Raw genomic sequence first — 18,826 nt, 5'->3', positions numbered from 1 at the left:
GTTAACCAAGGGCAAGCAAGGATTTTCTTGTAGTGCGAGCAAATTATAGAGATTTTCTTGAAGATGAATGATTTTGGGGAGAAATTTAGAGATTTTTAGTTGGAAGTTGAAGAAAAGGATATTTACGTCATTTTCAATTAGTCTATGAGAGAAGGCTCAATAAAAAGGGAATATCATCTTCAAAGAATTGAAAGGGGGGGGGGGGGGGGCAAATGAGGAGGAAGGTAATTAGTGAGGGAGTGGGGGCAAACGAGACATGTAATTACCTTAAAATACAATGTCTCAAAATTTTGTGGGGGCAATTGCACCGACTGTTTTGTTACTAACTCCACCCTGGTGCTACCAATAAAAATCACAAGTACAAGGTGGAACAATGAAGCTTATGGCTAAGGTGCGTAGAAAGACTTGGATGACTTGAGTACACAAGAATCATAAACTTATCAATAAGTCATTGCAAAAATTTCTTTGACAATCCAAATTAAAAAATAAAAAAAACTATTATGATTCAAAGTTAAATTATTAAATTAAGTGTAATGATTTTCTAACTCAATTTTGACAAATGAACTCAAAAACTCACTGACATGGCATGTGGAAGAATCGTAGGTTTTTTCCTATAGGATACACAACTGCACATCCCCCTAAACATGTACAATTGTGTATCTTGAGAGAAAAAAAATCTACGATTCTTGCACATGCCATGTTAGTGAGTTTTTAAGTTATTCTGTCAAGTTGAGATAGAAAATCAATACTCTTAAATCAATGAGTATGGTAATACCAAACAAATGGTAAGAGTTTAAATTTAAAAGAACCTTTTTTGAGTTTGATCGTAGGAATTGAAAATTGATGGCTACCAAATTCCCAAATTTAAATCTAAAATTCAATATTAAAAATTAATTTTTTTTCTAAACTTTTTTTTGAATTTCTTAGAATATTTTCCTTTATAACCCTATGACATCATATCATGTTTTTGGATGCTAAAAATTGATGCAATTAGAATCCACTCCAAGGTATATTAAGTACTGGATTGACATCATAAATTTGAATTTTATGATGTGGATCCACACTCCAAGGTTTACTAAAAATGCAACAGTTTGGTCTTCTTAAAATACTTGAAAGCCCTCACCAAAATGTGTTCTCTCACATCGTTTTCTAAGAAAATGAATGGCGGACCATAATTATAATAGAAAAAACGCTTTTGTGATTAAGTTAGATAGGAATGTTTAGAGACTCATTCTCGTATCTTTCAAAATCATGATTGGGTGTCATATAGGGATGTAGATTTCGAAATATTAAGAACTTAAAACATTATATATATGTATAAGATTGGAAAAAAATATATGTTTTATTGTTGAATTTTAAATATATATTTTGGAGTTCAATTATCATTCATTTACAAAAGAATCGTGATAATCTGACTATCCCATGTGGCAAACTCAATTGACTACCCTGACGTGACAAGTTTGGGATTCGTAGATCTGCACTCCTCGGGATACATGACTGCAAAAGTGTATCTCGAGGGAATCGTGTTTCCTGAGGAGTCCAAATATATAGATGCCAAACTTGTCACGTCAAGTAGTCGATTGAGTATGCACGTGGGGCAGTCAGATTATCACGACTCTTTACAAAATCACAAATAAAACCCATAAAAGTTTTATTTTGAATTATTTTTTCTAGAACACAATAGCATGGTGTTATTTTGGCAAACATTGCAATCCACATTACTCCATGACCACCATGTAAGATTTGTAAAAGATTAAGTTAGGCACACTAGCCTCACCTATATTATATCATTAGAAGCGGAAAATTACTTAATAGACCTTGTAATAATAGTGATGCCACTCTGAATGCACCTGACTTTTAAGGTGGTACCTTAATAATCCAATTAGTAAAATCTTTCTTGAATGCTCTACCTTGATAAAGTCACGAACTCAAATCCTCGATATTGACGATTTGAGTCATTGATCTAAATTGTTCATTTTCATACATCGAGATCAACTATCTTAATCATCAATTCAATGCTGACAATTTGAATCATCATTAATCTCACAATTGAAAGGGGGTGGGACAATAAGAATGTGAAACTTAATAGTTTTACCATAAATATTGTGGTTTTGTTACCTTGTGCTGTTGGGACATATGTTAAGATGCATTAAATACATCTTATTTTATTGTGCTGTTGTGAAACTTATTTTATTACTTAAGATATATACCTTACATTTTGTTTGGATTGAGAGAAATGAAGAGAAAAGAAACTGAGTATCATCTTATTTGATTTAATAGTAGAAAAACTAAAGTTTGAAGAGAAAATGGTAGAGTTGTAATTTTTAGTATTTTTATGGGTCTCCATTTCTTGGCAATTTGGAGAGAAAACATTGACCCATTTTTCTCTCCATTAGTATTCTTTTCGTGCCCTTTTAACAATCCAAACAAGAGAAATGGTGAGAAACTCAAAAATTAAAAAAAAAATTTCTCTCGCAACCCAAACAAACCGCTAAGAATGAGGTTTTTTTTTTTTTTTTTTCCTACGGAATGGCATTACAAAGGTGTTTTAAATGCATCTTAAAATGTGCCCTCAGGGCACACATTCTCAAAACTCTCAAAAAGTATAAAGAAAAACGTGACGTGTCGTTAGCAAAACCCTCAAAAGTGCAAATCACGTGACGTGTAGTTGTAGCATTTAGGCTCAATACTGTGAGTCCTCCTACCGCCAGGAATTGAAGCCACGTATGCAGATTCAAGAACGTAAACCACCTTTATAACTCTACGAGTGGTTGTGGTTTCTCCTCGTGAGTTTCGCCTCTTCTTCATTTCATACAGTCGCTTTAAGCGAATCGCTCGCTCGCATCCAAGTCTGGAAATAATGTCGAGAACCTTTTCTTCTTCGCTATTTCTTCTGCTAACTTTAGCGGTGGTTTCCATTGCTAAAACAACCAAATTAAGTAGAGATGATTTTCCACCCAATTTTCTTTTTGGTTCAGGAACCTCAGCATATCAGGTCACCTATTTTTTATTTTATTTATAAAAAAACACATAATGTTTTATTTCTTTTAATATTTTTATTTTGGTTAGTATGACTTTTCGTGCAAAAATTGCTTCTTTAAAAATCCTCTATTGTTCTTTATACTAATAGTAATTTTAGAAAAATAAAAAAAATATATGCGAAATATGATGTGTGTAGGTTGAAGGTGCGGCAGCGGAAGATGGGAGGACACCCTGCATTTGGGACACGTTTACACACGCTGGCAAGTTTGCTTTTTTTTTCTTTATTGAATAATGATTTTCAAAGTAGAAAGTCTTAATTCACTCAGTCAATACTCGACTGACTTATTAGGACACAAAACCATAGATCTATTTCCTCAGGATACACACGTCTTTTATATGGATTTGTATTTGTGTATCCTAAAGAAATAGATCTACAATTCCGTGTCCGTAATACATCAACCAAGTATTGAAGTATGTGCTTAGGGATGACAATGGGTTGGGTTGGGTTAAGATAAGGGTATTATGAAAATTTACCAAACCCAACTTATTTATAAATAAGTATACTTGACCGAACCCATATATAACCTATTTAATAAAATTCTAATATTAATTGAAAAATATAAGTTCCATTTCTACCCTCGAAAATAAAATATCATTAGTAAAAATAAAGTCAAACAATAATAAATTAAGTTCAATGGTGAAAAATAAGCTTCTTTTGAAAAAAATTTGAAGTTCATAGAATTTTGTTCTTCATACTCATGCGGTATCAAATCATATTTTTTGGATGCCATAAGGTGATGAGGTTGGAAAATCTCTTTACTAACTTAGTAAGGAAAATGTTTTTCAATATTATTATTATTATTATACCTTCCAAATTTTTTTTATTATTATGATTATTATTGACTAAGCAAAGTGCATTTCATTATCACATGGGACATAATAGCCTTATTTGGTAAGATTTTAAATCTTATTGAGGGTCAGTTTGCCAATATTAAGAATCAAACACTGCATACTTCTAGATTTTAATGAAAAAATGGAGTAAAAAAAATATAAATAAATAACTTATTAAGAAAAATATTTTTTCTTTTCCAAACTAAAACTAAATCATTTATTAATTTAAAAATATTTTAAAACACCCTTTATATTTTATAGAATTTGATTTAAAAAAAAAATGTATTATGAAAAAGTTCTAGGGAATTCTACAAAAAAAAAAAAAAAATGAATAATTTAAAAAATTCTTAAATAATTGTTAATATATTTAAAATTACACGCTAATGACACAATAACTATTTAAATGGGTTAGGCAGGTTGAAGACCATAACCCAAATCCAACCCATTTAATAATCGCGTTAGACGGGTTGACACTATTATAAACAAAACCCAATTAAGCTTGACCCAAACCCACTAACTTCGTGTCGTTTTCGAGTCATGTTCGTGGGATGTGTTGAGATTGCCACTCCTAAATGTGCCTTTCTTTTCTTTCTAAGTCATGATAATCTGACGCTCTTTTTCAGATGTCCCCATCACAAAATCATAGATCAATTGCTTCGGGATGCACTAGAAAAAAATTTATGCTTCTTGGTTAGAAAGCATGTGGGGAGTGTTTAAAAAAGAGCGTCAGATTATCATTAGTCTTTCTTAAATTTTCATCCTAATCCCACCCTCCCAAATAGAATTTTACACTAAAACTAAAGATAAAGAACCCATCATTTGAAGAAACTCCTAACAATTTTACATCAAAAACTAAGATAGTAAGAACTTCTAAAGATTTTTACCCTACTTGTAAATCATGAAGTTTGAAAGCTAAATCTAGAGTTTATGAAGCTTTAGTATTGTAGTACCTATATGACTTTCAAGAAGAAGAAAAGTAGTGCAACATTTTTTTATTGAGTCATGATAATCTAATTCCCCCTCTGATATACTCTCTTGATGTGACAAATGCTTAGAACCATCAATTTTTTTCCTCCGGAAATACAATTACACATCCCCATAAATATGTGCAACTGTATATTCCAAGGAAAAAAATCTATGGTTATTTTCACATACCACGTCAGAAGAGTAGAGGGGGAGTATGTCAGAGGGGAGTCAGAAAATCATTATTCTTTTTTGTTTTGGAGTGCAATTATAAGTTATAGTGGTGGAAGGTCATCTTTTTTTGTTAGGAAAATTATTAAAAAATGGTTAAATATTTTAATATTTACAATATATATATATATATATATTCAAAAATTACCAAAAAGAATGAAGTTGTTGGACAGTCCAGGGTTTCAGTAAATTGCTTGACTTTCCAACTTTTTAATGTGTTAAAATACATGGATTTACCAAATATGCCCTCCAAATGATTAAAACACTGAATTGTCCAACGTTTTAACAGCTTCCTTTAACACTCCAACAATTTAACCTCCATTTACAACCATGGACAGTCCATTAAGTTACTAACACGTTGGACTGTCCAACGACTTAATTCATATATTTTTGGTAATTTTTGAAAAAATAATTTTTTTTGTAAATATTAAAATATTTAACTCTCTTAAAGTAATTTTCCCTTGTTTTTTTAAGTGATGGAGTGCAACTTGTTTTATGTGATGTGCAACTAATCAGTCCTTTTTATTAACACCACCTCAAGATGTGTACTAATTCTTTGGTGATTTACATCTAAATTAGGGTGGCATTAGCAAAAGTGTGGTAATAGAAGTTGGCATGTGCAAACGCACATGTATCTAAAGCGCTTATTTGTAATTTAAAATATTAATTAAAAGGTGATTTTGAAGATTATCTCGTAAAAAGGTAATTTTTGTAATTTTTAAAATTGAGACATGATTTTTGGGACTGTGGGATTGCAATTTCTTAGTTTTTGACTAAAATGCCTTGGTTATATTAAGTTTAAATGATAAGGCAGGACATTTTTGAAATCCAAATTTTGGTGCCGAACCACTCCTACTCCCACAGATTAGGATTTATGCAATTTTTGTAAGGCAGCTTTTGTAATTTAAAATATTAATTAAGGTATACTTTTACAATTTTTGAAAACTAACCGTGGGGCTAATTTCTTTTGATTAAAATGGCCTTAATAATATTAAAGTTAAATATAAATTTGGGTCATTTATATATTTTTCAAATTTAGAAATGCTAAACTGACTTCTTGCAATACTGTGCTGCGTGTTGGTCTATACAGAACCTTAGATGCTTTTCCTCGAAACGTGAGTTTGTACACTTGAGGAAAATGGATAGTTCTCTGTAAGCCCAGAGTTGAAGTCAGTGTCTCACGGCTCTTTTGAAAAATGATTTTCCCATCATCGAGTCAAGTCAACATTTTTTCATTTTTTAGTTCACCAATGATTTTTTAGTAGAGTCAATGAATTGCTTCCATCAAATTTTGAGGCTGAAATACCTCGATGTCCAATTGAGTCGAGTCAACTCAGGCAAGTTTCAAGCTGACCGCGCCTTTTTTTTTTTTTTTTTAAATCCTAAAAAACAACTCTGTTTTTAATATTTTGCAAGGTGCAATCAACATGGTTCATTTCCTGAAGAATCTGTGTTCCCTTACAAAAACATCAATGTGTTTTTTTCAAAATTACTGAATCAGTCATGCTTTTTAAATATTAAGTATAATGATCTTTATCCCAATTTCATATATTTTTTACTAAAACAGTTATTTGGGGATCAATCTGATTAATTTATCCTTAAGCTCTTGAATTGAATGTAGGTCCATAGGATGAGTAAATAAGTAAATAAAAAAAATGCTAGAGGTACAAAATTTGACCATTTTGGTATAAATAAATAAGAGTCGTGCTGGAGTAACATTAAAACAAACATCGATTCACTCATTGCTGATGTAGAGGTGCACCTAGAACCATAGAAGCTATTCAATTGTTTCTCAATGAAAAGCATCTATGACTCCTTACACTGCAATGTGTGAATCGATGTGAATTTTAATGTCACTTAAGCATTTTCCAATAATTAACTATAAAATTAGAATCGTGATAATATGATGCTCTCCTTTGACAAACGCCCCCATCACAGAATCGTAGATCATTTGCCTTGGGAATTAAATACACAAGAAAAAGATTTATGGTTCGGCATATCCCAAGGCAAATGATCTATGATTTTGTGATGGGATTGTTTATTAGAAGGGGGCGCATATTATCACAACTCAAAAATTTAGGTATATGACCGTTTGCATAAATTGTAACTTAGGAAATCAATGAACATGGATTTGATGTCAATAATACTCACTAATCAGTCTTCAGTCATTAATAATATAAAAAGATTTTATGTAGGGTAGGGTTAAAGGCACCCCAATTATTATCAATGGCATCCCCACATCATAGCTAATTTTTTTTTTTTTGTCCTTATATGCGTTAAAAGTTTTGGAATGGACTGACTTGTAGTATTTAAAATTTAGATGTTGACAATACTCTACTTCACCTTCTCTTATTACGCTAGTAAATATTTGATAATTATTTTTCAATTATTTGGATAACACAACAAGTTCATTAAAATTTTATTTTCAGGAGGTATGGCAGATAAAAGCACTGGAGATATAGCTTGCAACCAATATCACAAATATAAGGTTGAAGTTTGTCATTTTTTTTTTTTTCTACATATAAGTGGAATGAGGGATGATCCTGTAACTTGGTTCATGATCAAAGGGTATGAGATAAATGGTATTAGAGTTTGGTTATGTATAACATTTCTAGGAGAACCAATTTGAATTTTATATCGAGTCGTGATAATCTGACTCCCCCACTTGGCATACTAAAAATACTCTCCTCACGAGCATGTGCTAGAACCATAGATATATGCCTTGGGATACACCCCATAAATATTTGCAGTTGTGTATCCTGAGGACAAAAGACCTATGGTTCTAGCTAGGGCGAGTCAGGATTTTGCTCATGTGGAGGCAACTAAGAGTAGAAATTTTTTTGTGGAGGCAACTAAGAGTGAAAAAAATATTTGTGAGGGTTATAGCAGTGGGTTTTTTGAAAATTCTTGAGGAGCAAGTGCCCCCCACAGCTTCCACTGTAAATCTGCTCCTGGTTCTAACACATGCCACATCAAGAGAGCATTTTGAGTGGGGACTCGGAAAATCATTACTCTTTTAAATTGCCACACTAACTTTTATAATGACACACAATTCAATGAAAGGAACATATTTCCACACTTTTGATTTAATATAAGAACACACTAACTTCAAACAAGGTTGAAGCTCTCCATCAAACGAATGACTGAGGTGGGAGAATGTTAATCAAGGTTTCTAAAAATGAAATCGATTTCTAGGAGATATATACTGATCCCTAAGAAACCTATGTTGTTTTCCTCCCATATCAACTGTATGTCTGATGTAGTGCATCAAATGTGGTTCAAGGAAATGTCCCTTCTATATATATGTGCATCGGTATGCCCATTTTCGTTGAGATCAGTAATCCCGTGATGACGGGAAATGAACCCAAGTCTATGATATCATCACCCGTAGACTTTTGCCACCAAGGGAGTTGGCACCTTGAGAAAAGTCCTTTTTTATAGCACACAAAACAATCAAACTAACTATGGTAGATTGGATTGCAGATAACCATTCTAGCATTTTAAAGATAGAACCCATTCCTGTTTCTTAAACTCAATTGACAAAAAGATGTTCGAGCTATAAAGGAACTTTTTATGATTCTAAGCTTCTTTTGTCAAAAAATCTCATGCAGGAAGATGTTCAACTCATGGTGGATCTTGGCTTAGATGCTTATAGATTTTCCATATCTTGGTCGAGGCTTATCCCAAGTATGATCACAAAGTTCTGATAAATTTAGCCAAGTGATTTTTTATGCTTATTCAGACATAAAATCATCCATCGTCATCTATTTGTTTTGCAGATGGAAGAGGGCCAATTAATCCAAAGGGTTTAGAATTCTACAACAACCTCATCAATGAACTTCTAAAGAATGGTATCATCTAACTTTCATCTCAAATACAACGAAAGTCGATTACTATTTGCACATCATATTTTACTACATCCATTCACACACATTCAGCCAACGTTGAGACCCAAAATTTATCATATATGGGTTAAAAGTTTCGGACTGGGCTGATTTTTTGTGAGGATGATCTCTATGGTGGGAAGATCATCCTCACAAAAAGTTTCCTTCTACTGTACCTTGTTTGCTTAATGAAATAATTTTCATGTAATTCCTATATAAATCTAGTTTTATATTTCTCCGTTTCTTGAAATGACTGAGAAGGAATTCAACCATATGTTACGCTGTCCCATTATGATCTACCTCAAACATTTGAAGATGAGTATGGTGGATGGCTGAGCGAAAAGATTGTGTACTTCTCATGAAACTCATCTTATCCTTCTAATAATTCTTTCTTATTTTGGTTTATTGATGATGATATTAACCTGTCTTTCTATATATATGAAGGAAAGATTTCACAGTATATGCAGATGTGTGCTTTAGAGAATTTGGTGATAGAGTTTCTTACTGGACTACTCTGAATGAGCCCAATTCACTTGCAATAGCGAGTTATGATGTCGGAATGCTACCTCCTAAACGGTGTTCATCTCCATTCGGGACTAACTGCACATTAGGAAACTCCACCTTGGAGCCCTACATTGTCATCCATAATAGCTTGCTTGCACATGCTTCAGCTGCAAGACTGTACAAGGAGAAATATCAGGTTTCTCTTTATCGTCTTCTTATCAAATTTCTTGACAATGCAATTTAGTTGATGTTGTGATACATAGTTAATTCTCGCGAAGTTAGAGCAGACAGTCAAAAAGTAATTGAAGTGGTAGACAAAGTTTAAAATTTTGTCCCGAGCCAATGTTTCGATAGGAAGAAATCCCAAACTTAACACCTTAATAGATCAATAAGTCTTATTTTATTTTTATTTTTCAGATTCTGATTAATTAACAATTATCTTGTTGGAAATCTTGTTTGAACTGGTTAAATTCCTTCTTGACTAGCTGCTCTTACTTCATGAGAATTAGTTTAGGAAAATCGTTTATTGTTGGATCATATGACTTCATCTACCAAGTAGTTAGATCGATTTTTCTCTATCTTAAATTCTTCATCCACCATTCATAACATGAAGTTCGCAGTTGAGAATTCCGTTGTTGTTGTTGTTTTTTTATTTTATTTTATGGGATGAGTATGATTTTGAGGGAGATGGTGGTGTAGGCCAAGCAACAAGGATTCATTGGGATGAACGTCTACACCTACTGGTTTATTCCTCTAACAAATGATACTGAAGATGTGAGAGCGACTAAAAGGGCCCTTGATTTCTATGTTGGTTGGTGAGTCTTTGACATCTTTATAAATAATCCACCACCAAAGTTTCATACCGATTTCTATTCAGAATATTTCATTTGAGACATTTAGGTTTCCTTCGAGACTGGAACAAAACAGTGATTCAAAATATTCAATGTTTCGAGAGTATTTCAGGTTGTATTGGAAAATTTCGGTCTAGTCTGTTTAATTTTTCTCCCAATCGAGATATTGGCTTGGGGCAAAATTTTAAATTTTGTCTACCACTTTACATGATCTTCTTATCTAATTGTAGGCTCATTAATCCTTTGGTGTTTGGAGACTACCCCGAGATCATGAAGAAGAAGGCTGGCTCCAGGATCCCTTCTTTTACCCCACAACAATCTAAACAAGTTAAGGGCTCTTATGACTTCATAGGACTGAACCACTACACCACAATGTACGTCAAAGACAATCCCAACAACCTCGAGAAGGACCACAGAGATTTTCTTGCTGATGCGGCCATGCAGCAATCATGTATGTTGAGTTGATTCAAAGGCTTTGGCGAGTTCTTGTCGACTCAATGAAAACTCCAGTATGGACAATTTAGACATACTCAACCCATTTCATTTTTAAAATGATGACATAGCCATTGACCACGGTTTTCGTAAAAGTTTAATAGAAGATGTCTGAAATACCCTTGTCTTCATCCATTCTATCTTCAGGGGCACAAACTTCAATATATATGGCAATCCTTTGATTCTCCACTAAGAATCTCTTGATTGTTATTTCCAAAACAAATTTTCTTCAACCCTTGATTTATTTGGCAAAGTCATCAAAGGCAAGATAGTTAACCCCAAGTGATTAATTAATCACAGTCTTGTCTCAAAACCCAAGGACAAAGCCAAAGGGTTTTGTGGTAAAAATGAAAGGTTTTTGGCAAGAGTTCAAAGACTGGTAATAGTAGGTACTTTTCATAGAAGACAAGAGTCAAGTGGTACTTGATAAGTTAGAAAATAGATGGGTATCTCAAATATTCAAAGAAATCCATAGGGGCATGTCTAAATTACCATAAAACGTTTTAGAGTATCTCATGGCATGGTCTAATAAATCCTAATGAGTTTTGACTGAAGCTATGTAACTCATTTCCACCTTGTGTTTCAGTTTTAAATCATAATGTGTCCACTGGATTGAAGGAGAACCCTGATTATCCATCTGGTCTGCAATCACTATTGGAGTATTTAAAGCTTGTTTATGGGAACCCTCCTATCCATATCCAAGAAAATGGTACAACTTCCTTCTCTCTCTCCCTCTCTCTCTCTCTTTTGATAGATAAATGTTTGATTAGAACAGGTAATATGATTAGTGATTAGCATAAGAAATATGGGTTCAAGAGGGTTTGAACCTAAGACGTGGGAACAACCCTCCACAAGTCTTACCATTTAGCTAAGTGGCATTTCCTCTCACTCTCTCTCTCACTTATGTTTTCAAATTATTATTAAGCCCCACCAACATCTATAAAAGTATTTTAAAATTCTTCATTTAGGCAATTCTCATATGTACTATTATTATAAGAGAGAAGGCTGAGTTTTATTGATCATTTTTTAATTATAAAAGTATCATTGAATAGATCAATTAATTCATTCATAGTATTTCTCTTTAATAATATAAAATAATATAATATTTTATCTGTTAAAATTGTTGACAAGTAAAAGAAAAATTACAACAACAAGAGTCCACGGTTTTGAGGAACACTGGTCCTTGACAACACATCCATGTAATGCATCCGTTAACCAAATTTTTTTTATAAGACAAAATAATGAAACTAAAATTTGGAATTGAAGTGCAGATGACTATTCTATTTTTTTATGACAGCAAACCTTTTCCATTTCTTCTTCTTACCTGAAAAAAGCACTTCGATTTGGATTTTTTACTCAGATGAGAAAGTCACTCCGAACCCTAAAGGGACTGGTTATGAGAGTGAGAAAGTGGTCAAGGAAGAAATTGAAGGTTGGCCGGCGCCGCTGTCCCATTGACGTTGGAGCACCTCCCTTCTTCCTCTTCTATATATTTTTTTTTTCCTTTTGTTTTAAAATCCCCTATATTCTATGTCTCTACCCTTCATTTGGTACATGGTATATGATTCTAATAATTGGTTAGCCATAAAAAAGTTAGTTCAAAGATATAAAGTCTCAAATTAAAATTGCTCTTATAAAGGTCTTGGTAAAGGCTAATGATTTTGAACTTTGAAATATCTCTTCTAACCAAAAATCCAACTGTTATTGACTCAAATTGGAGAATGATTAGCATCATTTTCCCGTTAGCAATTATGTTAAAGGAAATAAATGATAACTGCGTCAATCCATATGACCAATGGACATGTAATGCGGTCATATTCCCACATGAGGCACTTATGAAACTTATTCATCCATTTCTTGTTCACAGGTCAATGTATTGCGCATAACGCGATGTTGAATGATACACCGAGGGTGAAATATATGGATGGTTACATTCGAAGTATGCTCAATGCAATGAGGTATGTCGGGTTTGGTTTTGATAATCATATACATTTTGTCTAATATTGTTATCTTTTTAAGTCCCTATTTTTGGTTTGCTTATTTTAGTTTTTCATCAAATATATCTATAAAATTTTGTCTCTAAGCAGGATTATATGTTAGATGTTTTCTTTTTGGAAGGAATGGGGCGGATGTTAGAGGGTATTTTACATGGTCCTTCTTAGACTTATTTGAAATACTGGACGGCCACAAAACAAGCTACGGCCTCTATTATGTGGATTTTAATGATCCGGATTTGAAGAGACATCCCAAGCTTTCTGCGCATTGGTACTCCAATTTTCTCAAGGGAAGAGGTATCAATATCACTGGTAGTCTTGAATTGAAGAAGACTTTCCCTAGAACTTCTCATTTTGCCATGTAGAGACGCAAATGATGTCTCTCGTAGGCTCGGCTTCTCAACACGTAATGAAGACTCAATAAATTTAATAACATTGTGCAAATGCATACTTTGGTTATTTAGTAGTATTCCATTAATCATGTAGAAGAGCTGCATAGCTTTTTAGGGTGTGATATCCTTTATGTTAAACTATTTAAATCGATGTGATCTAGTTGGTGATCATTTATTGGTTGTGGATTCGAGTCTTATGAATTGCAATTTTTATGTATTTTCTCTCTCTCTATGCTTCTCTTTTTAATGGGTGAGTGGCATCTGTTGTGACCCACTTGAGTGGATGGTAGGTCTTACTACTTCCAACATAAAAGCACATGACCCACTATTTTGACGTGAGGTCCTGGAATCTAATCACCTTGGTGATTGATAAATTGCAGTTTGAAGTAGTGTCGTTGCACCTATTTTTTATGAGTGCTGATTTTCTAACTCAACCTGACAGAATAACTCGAAAACTCACTGACGTTGTGCCATGGGCAAGAACCATAGATTTTTCCCTCGGGATACACAATTGCATATGTTTATGGGGATGTGTTTATCTCGAGATTAAAATCTACGGTTCTTGCACATGCCACATCAGTGAGTTTTTGAGTTAGTCTATCAAAGTTGAGTTTGAAAATCATTACACATAAATGATATTGAAACCAAAAAAAAAAAAAAAAATGCAGGTACCCATCAGTTCTTATTCTCAACAATTGAATGAAGAAAATAATCTTCCGAATTATTATAAACACTGTTTCCTTAAAAAAAAAAAACATATCATCTACAAAATATCAACTTAATTAGAATTTGTTCTAGAATTTATTATTATTTTTATAAATAAATTCATATTTTTTACAAGTAATAAATTTTTTATAAGAGATGCCCATTTTACGTTCCTATACATAGTTTTTATGAAAAATTGAAGAACTTTATAAATAAATAAAAACCTTAAATTTTTTATATGCATCTTAATTCTACTTCCCAATTTTTTGGTACCGAAATTGATATTGCTTTTGATAGTGTCAATTGGAATTTTCTCAAGTTTGCTTTAATTCAACTTAGTTGTCCTAGAATTTGCATAGGATGGGTATTGGAATGTATTTCTTCCCCTTCTTTCTCAGTTGCTATTAATGGTACTAGTCATGGCTTCTTTTCTTGTGAGTGTGGCATTCATCAAGATTGCCCCCTTTCTCCCTATTTATTTATTATTGCCATGGAAGCTTTTGCCTCTTGTTGGATTTAAGCATTGATTCAGGAGAGATAAAAATTCCAAAAAATAAAATTTGTCGGGTGTATCTCATTTGATTTTTGCAAATGATGTTTTGCTCTTTTCATCAAATTCAACTCTTTCCGCTCTAGGGATCAAAAAAGTCCTTGATACCTTTCACCAATTTTCTGGTCTTGAAGTTAATGATAGAAAGAGTCAAATTTTTTTTAATGAATCTTGTTCTTCAAGAGACAGAATTTTGGATATCCTGCATTTCAGTGTTGGGTCTCTTCCTATTCGTTATCTAGAATGTCTTTTTCCCATTGTCAACCTTTGATTGATAAAATTTCTAAGAGAATTGAGGGTTGGAAATCCTGATTTTTCTCTTTTTCGGGGCGGCGTATTAAGCTAATCAAATCAATCCTTCTTTCCTTCCAAATCTATTGGTTGGCGGCATTTAGTATTCCTTCCAAAGTCTTAAAAACAATTGAATCCATTCTCGCTAAATTTCTTTGGAGTGGACCTTCCTAGTGCGTTCCCATCATTTGATTAAGTGGGATTTTTGTTGCAAACCTTTAAATGAGGGGGGCCTTGCCTTAAGGAGACTAAAGGATTTGAACGATATTGATAAAATAAATCTCTTTTGAAAATGACTCCCTATGGGCAAATTGGACTCGTCAAAAATATGTTGGAAATAATAATATTTGGACCTGCCAACCTATTCAAAATGCTTCATGGCTTGGAGAGGTATTATTCATGGCAGGGAATTGGCAAAAAGCCATACCAAATATCCTTGTTTCTTTCTTTTTCTGTTCTTTCTTCCTATTTTGCAGGATGCATTGGTTTGTTGATCTGAAAATCATTTTTGGTTATAGGTAGGTAATCATTCTGTGGTTAAAGAAAGAGAGCTGCTATTGGCATCCCAACTTTTACTTATTACAACCAAATTAATTAAAAAATAGATAACAATAAGTAAATGGTTGAGAAGAAGTAAAGGTTGGGATGCCAATAGAAGCTCTCTCTTCTTTCTTTCTAGATTTCTATTTTTTTGGGTTTAAGATTTTATATGAGCCAAATCATAATTCTAAACAACTATTGAAATTTTTTGAACAAATATTATAATGTTTTGTAATGTTGAGATAATAATTTGAGCCAAACCCTTGTAATATTTTGAATGATGTATTTTAATCTTTAATTGGGGTGTGATAAATAATTTTAAAAATTGGAGTGTAATAAGTAAAAGTAGGGTTGCTGATAGCAGCTCTCTAAAGAAAATAACCGTAGATGCATTAATGGAATGAACTTTTTGTGTTGGCCTTGTGATATTCAAATCCAACAATGCTTTAATTTATGGTGATTTAGACATTCCCTCCATATTAAAGTGAATGTTTGAGATATGGATCCCCACTATATTTTCAATTTTTTTTGTATAACCCTTGACTAGTCTTCTCCAGGAAACTAACAAAATGACCTAACATCTTCGTCACATCAATCTCTTGAGGAAAAAAAATAGTAATTTTAACTGTATTAGAAGTGTTTAAGTCGAATTAGAAGTTTTTACTATTTTTGAAAGAAAAAAATTATTTTGGATAGATTTGAGATTTTTTAATCTATAAATTGACGAATGTAATAATTTAGAAATGACTTTTGACTATAAAATTTATACCTTATTAAATTTTTTTTGTTTTTTTTTGTTTTTCAATTGCTTGATATTCTATGCATATGAATCAACAAATTTTTTATGTCCAATTGTTGGGTATTCTTTTGAAAATCAACGAACCAATTAGAGATTGCTCTTCTCCTACATCACTAATAGTACTTGCATGAAAATCAGGTTGGACGAACCTTATGTGAAGTGCATCATCCTGCTCAGGACCATCAATGCAATTAAAAATCAGTCTACTCTTACATTACTAACTTATTATATAAACATTGCTCAAATTATAATTTTATTTAAAAATTCATTTTTTTCATTTTACCTTATGTTTTAATGATGAGATCATTAATATCATAATGATTTGATTCGTTTTGAACACGAACTCTATAATATAAAGAAATCAGTACTGCACGGTAGAATCCTTCAACATGACATGTGGGTCCACTAGCGACAATGCATGCATGTGAATAGGGATCAAGTATAACTCATATATTTTCTTACGAGTCGGGCTGGAGTAACATTGAAATTGGTATTGTTTGGGACATTGGTGTGCATAAAACCATAAATGCTTCTCACTCGTATCTCAATAAAAAGCATCTATGATTCTATAAACATATCCACGATAGCAATGTCTGAAGCGATGTCAATTTCAATGTTATTTCAGCATTTTTCTTTTTACTCCCCATTACAATCAACTCCTCAAAAAGGAAAGTCCACTTCGATACTATGAACCGTGCAAAAAGTGAAGCCCAGGTAATGGTACGTTCAAAGAATCTGAATTTTCCTGTTTCATGAAATCAGTGATTTCAAAAGGAACTAATTTTTTGTGAAATTGGTATCCACGGTGTAACAAATCATTGTAATGTTGAATCATCCTACACGATATCCATAAGTATATATAACTAAGGACTGTGCAATGAGAAATTTACAAACACCGCGAATTAAACTCGAAAAGTTAATATACAAAAGTGATTGCATAATAATAATAAAATTCTTTGCTTATTACCACTAAAAATAAAAAGTAAAATTGTTTTCAAGAACATTTATGACATTTAAAAAAAAGAAATTGAGGTTGTTAATAGTCAATGCTTACTTTGAATGTATGTGTATAACTTGTCTTTTATGTAGAGACCCTTAGATTTCTATTATATGTGGCCCACATTAGCTCACTTTCTGAAATTAATCAGAATCTCCAATAATAATGAAAATCATATTACAACTACTGTGAAAAATAAATGTTTTATATTAAATAAATATTTTTCTTGATGATTTAAGAAATCTAATTGAAATATGAATCGTGATGAACACACGCAGTTTTGGGTACGTGGCTGACGTGGCAAGGGCACAGAACCAAAGATCTTTTTATTCGGGATACACAGGAAAAAAAACTGTAGTTTTGTGCCCTTGCCACGTACCAAAAATCATGTGCATGCATCATTATTCTTGAAATATAAACTCTCGACACTATCTCCACTCTATAAATGAAAGGTATTGGACCATTAATTTCTTGTAAGAGTATATGTCTTTTGTAGGTAATAGAGAGGAGAGAAGGTGAGCCAAGAGAATTCTAAGTCATTGGTAAAGTTTGAATTGATTCAGAATTATGTGGATCAGGAAATCGAGTACACCAAATATTGATGCAAGGAACGTAATTTATGATTATTAATTCACTTCTATATATTATTCCTATTTCGTGATCTTAGAACATTAGTAAATCACATTATTGTTTAGAAATATGCACACATATTGTTGATGCTCTAGCAAATAATGGAGTCCATTGTACATTTTTTTGCTAAATTTTAAAATATTGGTTATCTTCCACCATTGGCTAAGCAGGTGTTTGTGAGTGATGGGCTTGGACTTCCAAATATTCGGATTGTAAACTAGGGGTCCATTTTTTATTTTTGTATATTTTTTTATTCTTTCCTCACTTAGCAAAAACATGCATACACCTCATTGTCGAGGTTGGGTAAGAGTATGAAAGATCTTAGCCAAGTCGAGTGGACCAGAGAGAGAGGAGATGGAGAGAAGGATTGTGGATAGGAGAGAGTGATGACAGCTCAGCTTCCAATAGGCCACGGTGTCCATTTAGCGGGTCAACTGGTGTTGCTCTCTTGTCTGCCACCTATCATGCATCAAACTACCCTTTCCCACCATTCCATTCATGATCACTCCAATCCAATGCTCTTGGTCCAAAACAGAAAAAAAGCTATACCCACATACTACACACTTCATATGAACAGAACCTAAATAGATAAGTGTGCTTGAAAAGCTTCATCCCTTAGTTCTTGTCGACAAAAACAAAAAGTGTACAGTAAGACTGAAAAGAAAGTTAGAGGTCCACCAACCACCACCCTCTGTGTGTGTGTGTGTGTGTGTGTGTGCGAGCGCGTGTGTATGTATGAGAGAGAGAGGGAGAGATGGTGATTGGGCTTTAATTGAAGGCCAATAATTCTGTTGAATCTAATCATATATGTTTCATCTTACGATGAAAAGATGCAGCTGGTGGTGGTTCAATACATGTGACATCGACTTAATATAATATTTTTTAACCCTTTTTTGGCTTCCTTACACTTAAAATGTAGCATAGAGAATAATAATGTAATTTGACTGCTCAGAATAGCAATATCGAGTTGAATTTACTCTGGAACACGTAACTGATGATTATATTAAACTCCAAGGGGTTGTCCTAGTGGCAAGCCGAGCCTTCGTAAGTTCTCAAGAAGGATTGGTCAAATGTTTGAAACCTCACAAATGAATTCCTTGAGACTCCACTCTCTAAGGTCCGATTGACCC

General features: G+C 33.0%; 1 protein-coding gene across 7 annotated transcripts; it reads left to right on the top strand.

The window, feature by feature from the left end:
• The first annotated feature begins 2,758 nt into the window (after window positions 1–2,758).
• LOC147397463 (beta-glucosidase 22-like) lies at window positions 2,759–18,525 on the top strand. Of its 7 annotated transcripts, none has more exons than XM_086449154.1 (12): window positions 2,765–2,995; window positions 3,179–3,242; window positions 7,497–7,555; window positions 8,679–8,754; window positions 8,847–8,918; window positions 9,213–9,300; window positions 9,396–9,651; window positions 10,155–10,270; window positions 10,537–10,757; window positions 11,385–11,507; window positions 12,666–12,756; window positions 12,917–13,401. In XM_086449154.1, exons 1-12 carry the CDS (start codon window positions 2,861–2,863, stop codon window positions 13,155–13,157), a joined length of 1,542 nt encoding a protein of 513 aa, XP_086305280.1. In that variant the 5' UTR covers window positions 2,765–2,860; the 3' UTR covers window positions 13,158–13,401. The 7 variants fall into 7 exon arrangements, with proteins under 7 accessions (XP_086305281.1, XP_086305280.1, XP_086305279.1 ...); XM_086449153.1 differs by having other exon boundaries at window positions 12,899–13,401; XM_086449158.1 differs by lacking the exon at window positions 12,917–13,401 and adding an exon at window positions 17,563–18,525 and having other exon boundaries at window positions 2,766–2,995.
• Window positions 18,526–18,826: the final 301 nt, after the last annotated feature.

This window comes from Akebia trifoliata, chromosome 8, assembly GCF_017979445.1.
Source record: "Akebia trifoliata isolate Shusen 1 chromosome 8, ASM1797944v1, whole genome shotgun sequence".
Classification (NCBI taxonomy): domain Eukaryota; kingdom Viridiplantae; phylum Streptophyta; class Magnoliopsida; order Ranunculales; family Lardizabalaceae; genus Akebia; species Akebia trifoliata.
This window is presented reverse-complemented; position numbering and strand designations above follow the sequence as displayed.